The 19,634-nt window shown below is 42.3% G+C and overlaps 1 protein-coding gene across 1 annotated transcript in view; it reads right to left on the reverse strand.

The window, feature by feature from the left end:
• Positions 1-4,923: 4,923 nt before the first annotated feature.
• Positions 4,924-19,634, reverse strand: part of LOC141981734 (putative acyl-CoA dehydrogenase 6) — a 125,372-nt gene continuing 110,661 nt past the window's right edge. The window contains exons 7-9 of the mRNA XM_074943368.1: positions 10,619-10,780; positions 10,327-10,477; positions 4,924-5,237 (exon numbers count right to left, since the gene is read on the reverse strand). Coding sequence (XP_074799469.1) covers positions 5,144-5,237; positions 10,327-10,477; positions 10,619-10,780 — 407 coding nt within the window. The 3' untranslated portion in view covers positions 4,924-5,143. The remainder of the gene's footprint in view (positions 5,238-10,326; positions 10,478-10,618; positions 10,781-19,634) is intronic.

Below are 19,634 nucleotides of genomic sequence, written 5' to 3' on the forward strand. Positions count from 1 at the left end.
AAACAAGTTAGTTTAGAGTGAAGTGTGTGGGAATCGTAGCTCAGAGGAGCTGTTGCATATTCCTCTCCACATTGGGGGGGTGGGGGTAGAGCAAACTCAGCTTATGCTGTACAGTTCCCTGTGAAGCACAAGATGGTATAATTTTGGGTTTATGCTCTAGAGTGGGTGCGTGTCTGGGACGCTGGGAGTTACCTTGGCTTTAGCCTTTCTACTGTTGGTTCATGCAGTGGCTAGTCAGAGAGCCTGCATGTAACTGCAGCTGGATGTATCCCGACCTGTGTGTATGTTTGGGGAAGTTAAGACGGGGAGCATGTCTGCAGCTTGTCACAGCAGTGCAGTATGAGAGTGAACCCAGGCTGGTGGGTCAGAGAGCTCAGTGGTACCCCAGTTCCAGGTGGCACCCTGGGGGGAACCTGTCACAGAGGGGAAAAAACAAACTCCTTTAATCTCCTATGTTTGCCTAACTTCTCAATATGCTACATCAGAAAAACAAAAGTTTTGTATAATGTATTAGTAGCACAGTAATGACCTGATTCCTTAGAATACGTGAGAACTTCATGGCTTTCCTCTCTCCAACCAGAGATTTCTATAGATCAGTATAGGGTACTTTAAATGATGCATCTCTGAGAAATGAGATGTGAAAAGGGTATTTGTTTTTAATCACACTAGAGCGCCTCAACTTTAATGGCACTAAGTTATTTTGATATCTCTCGTAGCCTGAAATTATTGGGCTGGGATACAGTTAAGAGCGCAAAGAGAATCTTTTCGCGAATACAGACTAACACGGCTGCTACTCTGAAACCAGTTAAGAACGTGCAGCTCATGTGGACGGCTGTAGGTTTTACCAGTGCATTTTAAATTATAAAGATGAACAATGGATGAAGTATTGGCCTTTTAACAGAAGTAAATGTGCAGTATGAAGATTTGACTCAGAATCCTAGCCATTCATTTGGAAAAGGTTGAGAGAGAACTTCTGTAGAAATAGAATGATCCTTTCTTGAGGAATATTTCACTATGTAGAGGATACTATATGTAAGGAGACTATTTGGGGAGACGATGTATTGCAACCCCTGTAGTGCAGAGGCCTGGACTCTTACGTTGTTCAAGGTAACAAAAGTCCAACTCAGCCTGTTAACATAAAATTACTTGGAAAGTCAGCAGAAGTTAGATTGAATTAATCTAAACAAAAGGATATTCTTGTACCACCCAAGGATTCCTAAGGTGGTGACTGGTAAGAAAAAGCAAATGGAATAAGAAATTAATGGATCAAAATTGGTGTAAAAAACTAGGACTAGTTGGTGGACAAAATAAAGAAAGATGAGCTAATCTTCCTATTACCCCTTTTGGGTTCCTTAAAGACTTTGGGGGAAATTCCAATGGTGGAAGACAGGTGGACTGAAAGGAGTGAGCTTTACCATCCTGGGTGCCATCTTCACAGGCTTCTCAGGCCTCAAGATTCATTGTGATAGCACTAAGTCTTCATCATTTTGAGCATGAGAGATGTCTTGACCAACCCAGCCCAGAGGATATTGTCACCTCCACCAGCTCTGACTAAATCCTGCCCACCAGCTGGACTGTAATACTTGGGTTTCTGCTCTTACTTCTTCTCTTGTTTGTCCTTTTTCCTTCTCTTTCTGCCTTTTGTTTAATAAGAGTTGGGCTTAACCAGCCAAACAACTGCATCTTTTGCAGCACTGCAATGAAGCCAAAGACAATCAAGAGGAGTGCCCTAAGACCCTGATGATGCTGATGTCAGAGTGGCTTGATAAGACTATGCTGTACCTGTATTTCTCCAGCAGCAAGCACTAGAGACAGAAACTATATTTTCCATCATTGTTTTTCTCCTCTTTCATGTGTGTTTTGTCTTGCAGTGGGATCAGACTTTTACAGCTCTACTCCCGTCTCAAGTAATCTTCTCTTTTCCCTAAAGAAGACCAGCTGTTACCATCTTTAATACCACCTAAAAGATTGTCAACCGAGGTGCATTCTCTATAAAACTGTCTGCAGCTGAATAGAAAGAGAGAGGTTTTCATTTTAACACTTACTTAATACTTTACATTTCAAATCTCTATCATTTCCTTTTCTGTATCTTTAATAAAAGGATAGCTTTTTAATGGTGATTGTCGACATGCTGGCTGCTCAACCCCTTGGCCTAAACCATCTTTAACTATTTAGTGTTGTACAATGACAAGATCACTAACACCTGTGACTTTCTGGGCCCATTTATTCCATTGAAATTAACACCACTCAGAAATAAGCACTGGCCTCTGGATAGCTTTAGATACAACAAAATATCATTACTTAGAACATTTCATAATTCATACCAAAAATGTTAGTCTCTCCATAGATCAGCAAATATTTGAGTGCTATGATATGGTCTTATGGTCATAAAATACTCTGCATTTACTCACTACAGATGTGGGTGCTATACGAAAACTAGTCCACTCGCTAGTATTGTGTCAAATGCACAAATATTAGAGCTGAATAACATTTTTCAACCAAAACTATTGGTGAAAAGTGAAAATTTGGGTTGACCACAACACTTTGTTAATTTGCATTGATTTTAGCAAATTGTTTTGGCAAAAAAACCCCAAAGTTTTGTTTTGACATTTTTGAAACTAAACATTTCAGTTTGAAACAACTATTTGAAATTTCCTTTAATGTTGTTAAAAACCAAATGTTAAATGCAACATTATTTTCTGGGTCAAACAAAAATGTTTGATTCAGCTCAAAATGGTCTTTATTCTGTTTTTAGTTTTCAGAACTGCCATCAAACCAAACTGTTGGTTATTCACACGGTTCTCCAATGTATATTGTAATTATCTTTGCTTTTGTTTTTAAATTTAATTGCTGTGGTGTTGGGGTTTTTTAAAATTAGTAATTTTAAATGGCTCTTGCACTTAATGCAAATGGTATTTTACTGTACCAGCAAAACAAGTATTTCAAGTGGCAATGTACTTTTATATTAGCTGTCATGATGCTTAAAGGAAATATCTGCTTTAAAGAATTAACCCCACAGTGCTGTGGAGATTCCTTAAGACATACGTTATGATTTATCATTAAACTGTGAAAATTCTCCATTTTAATGAGCCGTAATCCCATCAAAAGCATTCTTTTTGCAGTAAAATGGTTTTTGACAGTTGATTTTTTAATATGTTTCAGTTTAAAAGGCTTTGTTCTCATCTAAAAGTGGTGGCAGGAATGACCAGAGTCAATTTTGAAGGTACAGATAAGGTTGAAATGTAAAGACTAATTTTGATTCAATGTAAGTATAATGTAAAACTAACCTTTACATTTATTGCAAGCAGCTGTACATTGCATGACAGGGACTTCTGTAACAAATTATGCTAATTTGTCCAATCAAATTTCATTTATCACATATTTGTACTTTAAAGCAATTACAATTTACAGCACTGTGCAACACATTTAATCAAGTTTAAACAATTCCAATAAGTGTAACTGACACTGATGAATCAATACTCAAAATGAGCAAATATTAATGGACTGATCTATTTAGAGAAAATGAAAAAAAAAAAAGTTGTCTATTTGGTCCTTAGGTCCTAACCAGTGTAAACTCCTGTCAATCATAGATTCCAAAGCCGGAAAGGACCCTTGTGATCATCCAGTGTATCCTCCGGTATAACACAGGCAGTAGACTGTATAACTTCCCCAGTGTGGTTGCAGACTGTAACAATTCAGCTAAGGACTACAGAGTGTTCGGTGGCACCTTAGAGACTAACAGATTTATTTGGGCATAAGCTTTTGTGGGTAAAAAAACCCACTTCTAAAAAACCATCTGAAGAAGTGGTTTTTTACCCACGCAAGCTTATGCTCAAATAAATCTGTTAGGCTTTCAGGTGCCACCGGACTCCTTGTTGTTTTTGTGGATACAGACGAACATGGCTACCCCCGGATAGCTAAGGACTAGGTATTGTAAGGGAATATTACCAGACTTATGGCCACTGTTCAAAATGAATGATATATATGTAGATCCACTTTCTGCAGTGTGTGAGCTACTGATCATTTAATATTACTAAGTGAGAGTTAGGTAACCTATAGGTGAATGAAGGACAGCAGAATTACCGTTCCAGTAACAGAATGTACAAGTGCAAGAAATGCGGTATGAGAAACTGTGGTGCCTAGAAGCGCTAATTCTGGACTATTACCAGTACCAGTAATACAACCACTGAAGAAAAAGAAAGTCCGTTCCCCAAAGAGCTTACAACCTAAGATGAAGTGCATGCCTCCAATATGGTTGGTGTTCAGTGCAGTTTTACATTAAAATTTGCTTAAGTAAACTACTGGTAGAATTGTCTCTTGCACTGGATGTGGCAAGTTGACTCAATTTTATCATGGTTTAGGTTTTTTAAATGTAGATGTACCTTGCTTATATAAGTAGACACTCACTCCATTTACTTAATATGCACTAGACCAGGGGTGGCCAACATGTGGCTCCGGAGCCATATGTAGCTCTTCAGAAGTTAATATGCGGCTCCTTGTACAGGCACCGACTCTGCGACTGGAGCTACAGGCGCCAACTTTCCAGTGTGCCAGGGGGTGCTCACTGCTCAACCCCCGGCTCTGCCACAGGCCCTGCCCCCACTCCACTCCTTCCCGCCCCGTCCCCTGAGCCTGTCATGTCCTCGCTCCACCCCCCACCCTCCTGTACATCACAAAACAGCTGATCGGAAGGTGCGGGAGGGAGTGGGAGGTGCTGATTGGCAGGGCTGTCGTCTGGCGGGAGGCACAGGGCGGGGGGGAGAGCTGATGGGGGGCTACTGACATATTACTGTGGCTCTTTAGCAATGTACTTTGGTAAATTCTGGCTCCATCTCAGGCTCAGGTTGGCCACCCCTGCACTGGACCACTCACAAGCAGCAACTAGTCTACAACAAGAGAAAAAAATGTTGCAAGAGGATGCATGTTTTCAGATTACTTTGTTTTAATTTCAGTATTTAATTTAAAAGTTATGGTACAAGAAATTTTGTATACAAAGGCACTAACTAGTAGATCATTGGCATAAATGCTAGAAAATTTCACTTAAATTTCACCTTAAATATATTGCTTATTCTTTCAGTATGTAATCAATATACTGTATCTCTCTCATGAATTTTCAATGAAGAAATGTAACTGTTGCTGGGTATTACTTCTTTTGTGGAAGAGTTTCCATATATTTGCATATAATGGAAAGCATGACTTCATCTGCACCAGCCCCTATTGACAGTAGTCTTGAGTCTCTGCAGAGAAAAAGAATGGGTGAAAACATTTGTATGATACATCAGCTGAAAATTCATGCTGAACTGAAATGTTTCCTCCTGCCCCTCTCCCCCCCCCCCCCCGACACACATTTAGTTACTACAAAGCTACTTTTCGTCCGGTTTTATTACACAGAAACATACTCTAGCTGTAAAAGTGTATATACTTCCTAGACAAAACCTTAGTTAATATTGTACATACACATCAATCAGAGTGAAGGAACTTTTCAGGTTGTTTGAAAAGAAAAACACAGCATTGCTTCAGACATAGCCTAAAGTTTGGGATTGCAGTTTTCTTCAAGTGTAATGCTAGCTCTGAATTTCAGTAATTTTGTTTCCCCTTCAAAGTAAAGCTTATGAAGGATTTGCCCCTTTGCTACCTTCCTACAGCTTTAAAAATCAGCCAGAGAAACCTTTAAAGAGCAGCTTGGTGTTCCATTGTCTACACTGTTTAGATTGTCCAAGTTTGTTAGGCTAACACTTGAAATCTCCATGCTCCCCATGACGAAGGCTGCACTTTACAAAAGGAATTGTGGCCCATCTTTTCTCTGGAAATGTGTCTGCTGGGGATGGAGGGTAGAGAGAGCAGGTTCCCTAAAAAGGTTCTAGGGAGAAAAGGCATCTTGCATCCTTTAACTTTTCAGAAATTCAGTGTAGTCTGTAACATTGAACTTCAGTGATCTCTGTAGTGAAGGGTCACAATTGAACAGCAGCGAGGGTTCTGCAGAACACTGCGGGCAGTCCGTTTTTGCACGACTCTGGAGTAAATACTACTTCTTAAAATACATTTGGTATCCAACATCCACCCTGATCTGATAAGACTATTTTTAAGGCCTTACTTTTATTCAGTTTATCTTCCTGGAAGGGCCGCTCTAACCCGACTTACTTTTGAGTGGGTGGTTTCAGCAATAGTAATTGAAAAGCTGGCTGTTATACCACTGAGCCATCCCCACCCGCGATGCCTAAATTCTCATAGCAACTCAGATCTATAAACCACCATGCCCCTGCTCTTTCCTATTTTCTTTGTAAATTTGATTTTCCCTGGGGGAAAAAATTGTTTTGCTAAACTACCACTCTTCAATTCAATAGCAACATTGTGGTAATCAGACACATATCAAGAAAAGAAGAAATTACTTAGAGTCATTCTAGATCAGATGTATACATTCATAAGATTTATGGTCTGTTTGAAAAAACAACATAAAAGGTTACACTGACTTTTTAAACATTTTCTAAAAAAACACAAAATACTGTGACAGCAAACGCTTGAAGAAAAGGAGTACTTGTGGCACCTTAGAGACTAACAAATTTATTTGAGCATAAGCTTTCGTGAGCTACAGCTCACTTCATCGGATGCATTCAGTGGAAAATACAGTGGGGAGATTTATATACACAGAGAACATGAAACAATGGGTGTTACCATACACACTGTAACCAGAGTGATCACTTAAGGTGAGCTATTACCAACAGGAGAGCGGGGGACGGGGGGGGACGGGGACGGACACACCCCTTGTAGTGATAATCAAGGTGGGCCATTTCCAGCAGTTGACAAGAACGTCTGAGGAACAGTGGGGGGGGGGGGATACACATGGGGAAATATAAATCTCCCCACTGTATTTTCCACTGAATGCATCCGATGCAGTGAGCTGTAGCTCACGAAAGCTTATGCTCAAATAAATTTGTTCGTCTCTAAGGTGCCACAAGTCCTCCTTTTCTTCTTTTTGCGAATACAGACTAACACGGCTGCTACTCTGAAACCGAGCAAATGCTTGGTTATTCGAAGTAACAACTTAAAAACCATATTTATAATTTTATTACTGATAAAACTTTGCCTAGCAATAACTAAAAGGTATTTGAGAAAAAGAAATCTTTTGGATTTACCCCACTTTGCACATTTGGCAGCACCATTTACAGTCATTTTACCTGTTTCATAAGCATAGCCAATAATCAATTTCCCCTGTTGCTTGCCTGGGTTTTACACACAGCAACTGGGGAAGAAAAACATTTAAAAAGCAGGAATGTGAGACTGCAACACTGTAACAGTTGACAGAAGTCAGAGGTAGCTCGTAGTATTTTAAACTACTGTAAAAAAATTTTGTGATGACTAGATTTCAGGTTGATCATAACCCTTTACAAATTTAAACAGTTTCTAATAAAGCAAATTACTTAGTCACTGACAAGCTAAAAAAGTCATGTTATATTAAAATGAAATCTAAGTTTGTTGAATATCCAAATATGTAATATATGGAAGATGTCTGTCTATATAAAATGGGGATCTTTCCATGAAACAATCATATATCTGGAATCAGTGAGCGAAAATGATTTTCTCTTCCTCCTCTCCCCCCAAAAAAGAAAAGAAAAATCCTTACTATATCTATTTTATTTAATAAACACTGAGATATAAGAAGTGAAACATCTGGGAAATGTATTACATAACAGCAGCAGGATGTGTTTAGTGAGGGGGAGGCGTAACTAGCCTTCATTAATTCCACCTTCTAACAACTCTGTACGTTGGAAATACTTTTGTAGAACAAATGATTTCAGAGCTATTGAACTTAAAGTGATAACAATTACTGAAACAACTTGGCAGACAGGTTTGTACAATGTCTAGTTAAAACTCCCTACCAACACTGTTAAGCAATTTCAAATGTATTGACTGTATTAAACAGTTATCATAGTTCATGATGCTTGCTGAAGTAATAGCAGACTGACCTGTGTGTCAAGCACTAACGCTGCTTACTAAGGATTACTTTGCAAATTAATTTTCCTGGTATGACTGAATGGACATGCCATGCACTTACAGTAACAGCTGCTTTCTGCTGTACAAACGTCACAGTGATGTGAACTGATTACAGCAATGTCTGAGTAAAAGGAAGAGCTAGTATTAGGAGACTTGCTGCTTTGTTTATTAGTAGAGATTACAAAGGATCACAGAGTAAACCTGTTTGTTCCTTCAGGTGATATTCTTACTTCACATCTCTGGTGACTATAATTATCCAGCCATGGAATTGTATTAGTTCATAACAAAATTCTGGAGTGTGATCATCATCATTTAGGTCTATTTATAAGGCTTTTTCTTTTGAGGTGGCAAGGATTTATTTCTTTAATATTAGATGGCAGGCACGGGTTAGATCTCAATAGGAAATGTGCTGGATTTGCCAGCTGGAGAGCAAATACATAACTACACTAGTCTGCTTATCCTGGAATCCTTATACATAACTACACTATCCTGGAATGGGCCAGAACAGCCATATCAGAGTCAAACGGGTGCTCCCAGAAGTAGCAATAGTGCCAAAACCACAAGTTCAGAGGACAAATCAAACCTTTTCAAATGCATGAGATTTATTTCCATCCTCCACGTAAATCCCACTCCTGTGGCATATGTAATACAAATGTATTACAACACCACTGCCAGCAGCAGCATGTTCGGAAAAGGGCAGGAAGCTTGCAGAAAGATGCTCTGGGGAATGAAGCACTTACACTGCTCCGAGCTCGGGAAATTGCCAGATCACTACCTTGTGGTCAACACATCCGAGCTCTTTTTCAGCCAGCCCACATCAGCCTTGCCTCTCTGAAGCAGCAGTTCTACAGCCTTTCTAACAAAGGGACGGCAGTTTTATATCAGACGTTTTTAAATTACACTTTCCTTCTTCTGTTGCATTGGTTTAACAGAAGAGGTTGTTAGCAATGAGACTGTTGACAGTTTATATCCTGTGCTGTGTAATCTTTCGTAAAAGTATTTCAAGAGCTTTATTTCTAGAAACAAAGTAACACATTATAAAGAAGTAAAATTTTTATAACTTCCATTTTTTCAATTTTCCTATTGCCACTTTACACAGAAATGGTATATTTACTAATATTTTGACAGACCTAACCCTGATTCCACTAACACTTTGTTAGGCATCTTGTTATGAGGCTTGATATGCAAGCTGAAATCTACTATAAGCAAGAGAATTTAAGATCCATATTTTGTTTATGTAAAAATGCATACAGCAATAACTTCACTTGGCATATAGGCTATAACCATCCTCCAAAAGAACACAGGTACTGGAGCCAGCATCCCACTTAAAGGATTATTGGCAATGCATAGAAAATACTCTCCTTGCAATTTTGCTCATTTCTATAGTCAGTATTTCTCTTCCCTCTGTTTTTATCATCTTTGCATGAATCTCAGTGGGCTCAGGGTGTATAGTTTGGCATCTCCCTTTTAAAAGTCCACAGAGTCTCTACAGGTAAAATTTACTCATGGTGTGTAGGGCCACTGTAAGGCCTTTGCACCTCTTAAATCCCATCCAAGGGGCAGCATTGAGGGAGCGAGAGGCAGAACTTCATTCCTCCACATGTCTTGGAAAGGATCCCTGAGCTAGCCCCACACAGGCTGCCAGAGAAGAATACTGGAAGGTCCACCAGGGGAAAGGTTGTTGGAGCTGTGTGGAGTGTTGAGTTTCAAAAACAGGAGCCTAAAGGTAGACTCCTGAATCCATTTTTATGGGGGGTCAAGTTCTGTTGCTCATTCATTTTTATTTTGGTTCTGTAATTTGTGTCAGGAGCACCTAGGATAGGCACCCCCTTGCTAATGGGGAAAGGACCTGTCATTAAGATGTCCTTCTCTCTGGAGCTACTGCCTTAGAGACATATAGGGCTAATGGTGAACTGTAGAAGGAATATGGAGTCACCAGTGACCACTCCCTTTACTTGAGCTTCAGACGAGCCTTGTGGGTAGATTAAACCACACAATTACTGTTTAAAGCGGTGATCCTGCAAAAGGGATCTTCTTTCATGTTCCTTGACCGTTACCCCTAGGCAAAGTAACATTGGAGCCAATGAAACTCTGTGCCTGTGGATCCCACTGCAGGATCAGGCAGGAGATAATCAAAGGATCAGATCTGTGGCTTGTGTAACTCCAATGGAACTTCATTATTTACATCAACTGAGGGTCTGTTCCAGATTATTTTCACTGCAGCAAAACTGGAAAGAGCAAACATCCCATGTAGGGTTTTTAATACTCCATATATTTGATCAAAGTTATTTAAAGCAGAGTCAAAACCTTTCACATTCTCAAACAGTGACTCACCTGTAAAGTCTGCTCACTAGCACCTCATTGGTGAATCCCATTCCTCCCCAGAACTGGAGGCAATTATCACTCAGCTCACGGGCTAGACGACCTGCCTTTAGTTTAGCCATGGAAGCAAATTTGGTCACATCATTGCCTCTGATATAGAGAGCTAAAATAAAAAAGCACAAATTCTATAGTAAGTCACTGACTGCAGTATAACTTCACTCCCAACCCCCTTCCCACAGATTTCCAATCATGACAATTTTTTGATATTAAGAGTATATTCCTGAAGTCAAATGTGGAAGCTTACCAACAGCCTGGTAGAGCAGAGAGCGAACAAGTTCCACCTCAGTTGCTAATTCTGCCAGGCGAAAGTGCACTGTTTGGTTATGCAGTACTGGCTGGTTGTATATTTTCCGTTGGCGAGTATAGTCAATAGTTTCTTGTATCACATTTTCCATTGGTGCCAGGACTAGAGGAATCAAAGCACAGAACAACAGCTGTTTTTACTCAAGGGTTTTGTGGTTATGTGGTGTGTGTGAGGTTTGTTAAAAAGGAAGACTTTTTTTTCCTCCCAGCTTGTGTGAAATAGGTACAATGAATAAACTAGTTATTTAAAAATAAATTATTCTATGGGGCTTATTTACTATTTATAGTTTCACTTCCCTACAGATGTCGGTCATTCCGATATGTCTTGAAGAAAGACTTTAGAGTATATGTATGTATAAACTGGAATACTAAGAACATCTTCTTTTCTATATCTACTGCCAATACCCTTGTCCATGCTTCAGTAATCTCCTAGCTTGATTACTGTAACCTTCTTCTCTCCATTCACCTCATTCCTTCTAGGCCATCCACATGGCACAGCTGCCAAACTCATCTTCCCTGCCTCATCACCCATCTTTATGAGTCCCTTCAGGGACTCCACATCCCATTCTGCATCACTTTCAAGGCTACTCCTTGCTTCTGTCTCATCACTGGTCACCCATCACACCCATATAACCTTCTGTACATGTTGGGACAAGCTAAAGGAACAAGGAATTCTGAACTGTAGGAACATAAGAATTACTATACTCAATAAGACCATTAGTCCATAGAGTCCAGTGGCCTCAAAGGATGGTGTAAGAATCCTAGAGTGTTACCCTGGATTTGAGGGGTAGGAGTGTACCCCAGAATGTGATCATGCTAATGGCAATCCTATTATGTGCATTCAGCCACCATGAATTAATAAAATAGAACACCACATAGTATAGGGTTAATTTGAAAGCAGGTTTTAGAGGCGAGGTCAAAACTAGCTGGCAATTTCTGCTAATCAAAATAGGAGGGGAGAGAAAAAGGTCAACAACTGAGACTGAAAGAAAATAAGTGGACAGAAAACCTTGAATCTGGGCGCCTTTGATATAGAAGTTTATTACAATTAAGATTGTTAGGAATGTTTGTTGATAAGTAGTTTATTGAAAGTTAGGAAAAGTGATGATTTAGTAGGGGTCACGATGACCTATGTGTTTTGTAGAAGTTAGTTATAAAGATTAGCTAATACAGTGTACTTGGAGCAGACCTCTGAAGCCATCCTGAGAGACATTTTTCCCTACACCTTTTCTCCCCAGTGGGTTAGCAACTGGCCAAAGTAAACCTGCTGTTAATTACTCAATACTATTCCAGATTTTAGGTAAATATTTGGGATGTTCTAAACTTATTGCTTATGTCTGTGTGTGCTTAAATCTAATAAATTGCAGTTTTAGACAGAGCACGCTTACTTACATTAATCTTTTATCAGATGGAATTTCTGTGTTCCCGTTGATTTATTCTTGATACCACCTAGAGTGAAATAGTTAAGTTACCACTACTGTGGGTTCTGAAAACCCTGGGTAACAACAGTAGACATATGTGGAACAATCTGCTCCCCTGTACATAATTTCCCATGCCTAGTCTTTCTACAACTGTCATAAATAGAAAGGGAAGGGTAAACCCCTTTAAAATCCCTCCTGGCCAGAGGAAATCTCCTCTCACCTGTAAAGGGTTAAGAAGCTAAAGGTAACCTCGCTGGCACCTGACCAAAATGACCAATGAGGAGACAAGATACTTTCAAAAGCTGGGAGGAGGGAGAGAAACAAAGGGTTTGTGTGTTCTGTCTACATTTTGTCTTTGCCGGAGATAGACCAGGAATGAAGCCTTAGAACTTTTAGTAAGTAATCTAGCTAGGTATGTGTTAGATTATGATTTCTTTAAATGGCTGAGAAAAGAATTGTGCTGAATAGAATAACTATTTCTGTCTGTGTATCTTTTTTGTAACTTAAGGTTTTTGCCTAGAGGGGTTCTCTATGTTTTGAATCTAATTACCCTGTAAGGTATTTACCATCCTGATTTTACAGGGGGGATTTCTTATTTCTAATTACTTCTATTTTTATTAAAAGTCTTCTTGTAAGAAAACTGAATGCTTTTTCATTGTTCTCAGATCCAGGGGTTTGGGTCTGTGGTCACCCATGCAAATTGGTGAGGCTTTTTATCCAACATTTCCCAGGAAAGGGAGGGTGCAAGTGTTGGGAGGATTGTTCATTGTTCTTAAGATCCAAGGGTCTGGGTCTGTAGTCACCTAGGCAAATTGGTGAGGCTTTTTACCAAACCTTGTCCAGGAAGTGGGGTGCAAGGTTTTGGGAAGTATTTTGGGGGGAAAGACGTGTCCAAACAGCTCTTCCCCAGTAACCAGTATTTGTTTGGTGGTGGTAGCGGCCAATCCAAGGACAAAAGGGTGGAATATTTTGTACCTTGGGGAAGTTTTGACCTAAGCTGGTAAAGATAAGCTTAGGAGGTTTTTCATGCAGGTCCCCACATCTGTACCCTAGAGTTCAGAGTGGGGGAGGAACCTTGACATGGTGGCATAGTGGTGGGATTAACCTGAAATCATTTTGAGATCCAGTTGAGATTTTTTTGAACTAGAAATACAGATTTAAAAAAAAAGGAAGTCCAGAAGCAGCTGAAACTGAAAGCAGCTTGTTTTTCTCTGCTTTGTGGCCAAGCAGAGACAAAAGGGGATTATCTTTGTGAATTGCAGGTTTTCTTTGCCTGGAGGCAGGGTACTTAACTCCTGCAGGGAAATTCACAGTCTTCCAACCCAGAGTTTTTTGTTTCCCTAAAAGTAAATAGAAGGAGGGGTGTTCTACCCATTTGCCTGGAGACAAAAGTGGCAGGGTTTTTTTTTTGGATTTTGATTTTTTACAAGGAGCACAAGTTTAAAAAGGAAACTTGTTTTTTCTTTGGGCTGGGTAAACAGGTTTCAAAGTAGTTGGAAGTTTTTGCTTTGATTTGGGCCCAGAGCAGAGACAAAGGAATTGTCTTTTTCTGTAGGCTGACAATCACTATCAGAGAATAGGTATTCTATTCCAGCACAGCAAAATTTTACAGCCAAGTTTTGTTTGTTTATTTCTAAACCTCGGGTGTAAAGTTAGTTAAAAACAGGTAGGTTAGGATGACAGAATCCACAGCACAACAAAAGATGGAATTAGCCAGATTTCAGGCTGAGGAAAAACAAAAGGAACATGAAAGACAGATAGAACTCATGCGGCTGGAAAAGGAGGTACAGGAGGCTGCCCACAGGAGGGAAATGGAGGCAAGGAAGCATGTGGAGGAGGAGAAGGAAAAAGAGAGGAAGCATGTGGAGGAGGAGAAGGAAAAAGAGAGGAAGCATGTGGAGGAGGAGAAGGAAAAAGAGAGGAAGCATGTGGAGGAGGAGAAGGAAAAAGAGAGGAAGCATGCACTGGAGATGGAGAAGGTAAAGGCTCAGCAGAATATACCAACAAACCCTAGCAATCCTTCTCCAGGTACCACTCCCCATCCCAGAAAGTTCCCCACCTACAAGGCAGGTGATGATACTGAGGCCTTCTTAGAAAACTTCGAAAGGGCCTGCCTTGGGTACAACATCTCTACTGACCAATACATGGTAGAGCTGAGGCCGCAGCTCAGTGGACCCTTAGCTGAGGTGGCAGCTGAAATGCCTAAAGAACACATGAACAAGTATGAACTGTTTAAATCCAAGGCGAGAGTCAGAATGGGGATAACACCCGAGCAGTCTCGTCGGAGGTTCAGAGCCCTAAGGTGGAAACCAGACGTGTCATTTACCCGACATGCCTACCACATTGTGAAACATTGGGATGCCTGGATATCCGGAGCAAGTGTTGAATCTCCAGTAAATTTGCCCTTCCTAATGCAAATGGAACAATTCTTAGAGGGTGTTCCTGAAGAAATAGAAAGGTACATCCTAGATGGGAAGCCCAAAACTGTAATCGAGGCAGGAGAGATTGGAGCCAGATGGGTGGAGGTGGCAGAGAAGAAAAAAACTGGTCGCAGTTGGAGCGGAGACCAGAAGGGACAACCCCAGGCCACACCCTATTACCGGGGGCCGCCCAAAGCCCCACCTACCTCCCAAAGAACCCTCCAGACCCCTTATCGTCCCACCACCCCGTTCTCCAGCAACCCTCCTCGCCCCAGTGACCCGTCAGCTGGACGATGTTTTAAATGTAACGAGCTGGGGCATGTAAAGGCCAACTGCCCCAAGAACCCCAACAGATTACAGTTCATTGCACCGGAATCGCACCAGAGGTCCACAGGCCCAGATACCTCCCAGATACCCTTGGAGCGGAGGGAAACTGTGAGTGTGGGCGGGAAGAAGGTCACCGCGTGGAGGGACACCGGAGCACAAGTGTCAGCTATCCATGCTTCCTTAGTGGACCCCAAGTTAATCAACCCAGAGATCCAAGTGACGATTCAACCCTTCAAGTCCAACTCTTTCGATTTGCCTACAGCCAAGTTGCCTGTCCAGTACAAGGGCTGGTCAGGAATGTGGACTTTTGCAGTCTATGATGATTATCCCATCCCCATGCTGTTGGGGGAAGACTTGGCCAATCATGTGAAGCAGGCCAAGAGGGTGGGAACGGTCACCCGCAGCCAGGCTAAACAAGCCGTGAGGCCTAGCTCTGTTCCGGAAACTTCTATCAGGACCCGGTCAGAGGTGATGGACCCGGACCCCAGGCCAATGTCTGCAACAGCAGTAGTGGATCCAGTCCCAGAGACCCAGATGGAACCAGTCCCAGAACCGGAACCAGCCGAACAACCAACACCAGACCCATTGTCAGCACTGAATCCAGTACTTGCAACCTCAACACCAGAGGGCCCCACCGAACCTGAACTGGCAGCAGCCGATAACCCGACACAAGAGGCTCAGCCGGAGCCTGAATCCCAACATAGTGCACCAGCGGAGAGCGGTTCACAGTCAACAGAAACAGCTCCATCCCCTATATCGCTTCCAGAGGGACCAAGCCTAGGTCCACAATCCAATGAGGAACTGATGTCTCCAGCATCGAGGGAACAGTTCCAGACCGAACAGGAAGCAGATGAAAGCCTCCAGAGAGCTTGGACGGCGGCACGGAGCAACCCACCGCCTCTCAGCTCTTCTAATCGATCCAGGTTTGTTGTAGAAAGAGGACTTTTATACAAGGAAACTCTTTCTGGTGGACACCAGGAAGACTGGCATCCTCAGAGACAGTTGGTAGTTCCAACTAAATACCGGGCCAAGCTCTTGAGCTTAGCCCATGACCACCCTAGTGGTCATGCTGGGGTGAACCGGACCAAAGACCGTTTGGGGGGGTCATTCCACTGGGAGGGAATGGGCAAGGATGTTTCTACCTATGTCCAGTCTTGTGAGGTGTGCCAAAGAGTGGGAAAGCCCCAAGACCAGGTCAAAGCCCCTCTCCAGCCACTCCCCATCATTGAAGTTCCATTTCAGCGAGTAGCTGTGGATATTCTGGGTCCTTTTCCGAAAAAGACACCCAGAGGAAAGCGGTACATACTGACTTTCATGGATTTTGCCACCCGATGGCCGGAAGCAGTAGCTCTAAGCAACACCAGGGCTAACAGTGTGTGCCAGGCACTAGCAGACATTTTTGCCAGGGTAGGTTGGCCCTCCGACATCCTCACAGATGCAGGGACTAATTTCCTGGCAGGAACTATGAAAAACCTTTGGGAAGCTCATGGGGTAAATCACTTGGTTGCCACTCCTTACCACCATCAAACAAATGGCATGGTGGAGAAGTTTAATGGAACTTTGGGGGCCATGATACGTAAATTCGTAAATGAGCACTCCAATGATTGGGACCTAGTGTTGCAGCAGTTGCTCTTTGCCTACAGAGCTGTACCACACCCCAGTTTAGGGTTTTCCCCATTTGAACTTGTATATGGCCGTGAGGTTAAGGGGCCATTGCAGTTGGTGAAGCAGCAATGGGAGGGATTTACACCTTCTCCAGGAACTAACATTCTGGACTTTGTAACCAACCTACAAAACACCCTCCGAACCTCTTTAGCCCTTGCTAAAGAAAACTTACAGGATGCTCAAAAAGAGCAAAAAGCCTGGTATGATAAACATGCCAGAGAGCGTTCCTTCAAAGTAGGGGACCAGGTCATGGTCTTAAAGGCGCTCCAGGCCCATAAAATGGAAGCATCGTGGGAAGGGCCATTCACGGTCCAGGAGCGCCTGGGAGCTGTTAATTATCTCATAGCATTCCCCACCTTCAACCGAAAGCCTAAGGTGTACCATATTAATTCTCTAAAGCCCTTTTATTCCAGAGAATTAAAGGTTTGTCAGTTTACAGCCCAGGGAGGAGACGACGCTGAGTGGCCTGAAGGTGTCTACTACGAAGGGAAATGTGCTGGTGGTGTGGAAGAGGTGAACCTCTCCATGACCCTTGGGCGTATGCAGCGACAGCAGATCCAGGAGCTGTGCACTAGCTACGCGCCAACGTTCTCAGCCACCCCAGGACTGACTGAACGGGCATACCACTCCATTGACACAGGTAATGCTCGCCCAATTAGAGTCCAACCTTACCGAGTGTCTCCTCAAGCTAAAACTGCTATAGAACGGGAGATCCAGGATATGTTACAGATGGGTGTAATCCGCCCCTCTGAAAGTGCATGGGCATCTCCAGTGGTTCTAGTTCCCAAACCAGATGGGGAAATACGTTTTTGCGTGGACTACCGTAAGCTAAATGCTGTAACTCGCCCAGACAACTATCCAATGCCACGCACAGATGAACTATTAGAGAAACTGGGACGGGCCCAGTTCATCTCTACCTTGGACTTAACCAAGGGGTACTGGCAGGTACCGCTAGATGAATCTGCCAAGGAAAGGTCAGCCTTCACCACACATCTCGGGCTGTATGAATTTAATGTACTCCCTTTCGGGCTGCGAAATGCACCCGCCACCTTCCAAAGACTTGTAGATGGTCTCCTAGCGGGATTAGGAGAATATGCAGTCGCCTACCTTGATGATGTGGCCATATTTTCGGATTCCTGGGCAGACCACCTGGAACATCTACAAAAAGTCCTTGAGCGCATAAGGGAGGCAGGACTAACTGTTAAGGCTAAGAAGTGTCAAATAGGCCTAAACAAAGTGACTTACCTTGGACACCAGGTGGGTCAAGGAACTATCAGCCCCCTACAGGCCAAAGTGGATGCTATCCAAAAGTGGCCTGTCCCAAAGTCAAAGAAACAGGTTCAATCCTTTTTAGGCTTGGCCGGTTATTACAGACGATTTGTACCGCACTACAGCCAAATCGCCGCCCCACTGACAGACCTAACCAAAAAGAAACAGCCAAATGCTGTGCAGTGGACCGAAAAGTGTCAGAAGGCCTTTAACAAGCTTAAAGCGACACTCATGTCTGACCCTGTACTAAGGGCCCCAGACTTTGACAAACCGTTCCTAGTAACCACAGATGCGTCCGAGCGTGGTGTGGGAGCAGTTTTAATGCAGAAAGGACCTGATCAAGAATTCCACCCTGTAGTGTTTCTCAGCAAAAAACTGTCTGAGAGGGAAAGCAACTGGTCAATCACTGAAAAAGAATGTTACGCCATTGTCTACGCTCTGGAAAAGCTACGCCCATATGTTTGGGGACGGCGTTTCCACCTGCAAACCGACCATGCTGCACTGAAGTGGCTTCACACCGTCAAAGAAACTAACAAAAAACTTCTTCGGTGGAGTTTAGCTCTCCAAGATTTTGATTTCGACATCCAACACATCTCAGGAGCTTCTAACAAAGTGGCTGATGCACTCTCACGTGAAAGTTTCCCAGAATCAACTGGTTAAAATCGTCCTTGAGATGTGGAAAATATTGTTAGTCTTTATGTACTTGGTGGTATATTTAGAGATGCATGTGTCTTATTAACTCTGTTTTCCTAGAGCTCCAGGAAGAAATCCCAGCCAGTGTTTCACCCTAGCTGAGATTTGGGGGGCGTGTCATAAATAGAAAGGGAAGGGTAAACCCCTTTAAAATCCCTCCTGGCCAGAGGAAATCTCCTCTCACCTGTAAAGGGTTAAGAAGCTAAAGGTAACCTCGCTGGCACCTGACCAAAATGACCAATGAGGAGACAAGATACTTTCAAAAGCTGGGAGGAGGGAGAGAAACAAAGGGTTTGTGTGTTCTGTCTACATTTTGTCTTTGCCGGAGATAGACCAGGAATGAAGCCTTAGAACTTTTAGTAAGTAATCTAGCTAGGTATGTGTTAGATTATGATTTCTTTAAATGGCTGAGAAAAGAATTGTGCTGAATAGAATAACTATTTCTGTCTGTGTATCTTTTTTGTAACTTAAGGTTTTTGCCTAGAGGGGTTCTCTATGTTTTGAATCTAATTACCCTGTAAGGTATTTACCATCCTGATTTTACAGGGGGGATTTCTTATTTCTAATTACTTCTATTTTTATTAAAAGTCTTCTTGTAAGAAAACTGAATGCTTTTTCATTGTTCTCAGATCCAGGGGTTTGGGTCTGTGGTCACCCATGCAAATTGGTGAGGCTTTTTATCCAACATTTCCCAGGAAAGGGAGGGTGCAAGTGTTGGGAGGATTGTTCATTGTTCTTAAGATCCAAGGGTCTGGGTCTGTAGTCACCTAGGCAAATTGGTGAGGCTTTTTACCAAACCTTGTCCAGGAAGTGGGGTGCAAGGTTTTGGGAAGTATTTTGGGGGGAAAGACGTGTCCAAACAGCTCTTCCCCAGTAACCAGTATTTGTTTGGTGGTGGTAGCGGCCAATCCAAGGACAAAAGGGTGGAATATTTTGTACCTTGGGGAAGTTTTGACCTAAGCTGGTAAAGATAAGCTTAGGAGGTTTTTCATGCAGGTCCCCACATCTGTACCCTAGAGTTCAGAGTGGGGGAGGAACCTTGACAACAACTCTCCTTAAACTAGAAGAAATGAACTAAGCTCTCTTCATTCTACTGATAACCAATGTGCAAGGTCATTCCTCAGGGATACAAAGGGGACATCCCCATCTACTCCCAAGCCTA

Source organism: Natator depressus, chromosome 2 (genome assembly GCF_965152275.1).
Source record: "Natator depressus isolate rNatDep1 chromosome 2, rNatDep2.hap1, whole genome shotgun sequence".
Taxonomy (NCBI): Eukaryota; Metazoa; Chordata; order Testudines; family Cheloniidae; genus Natator; species Natator depressus.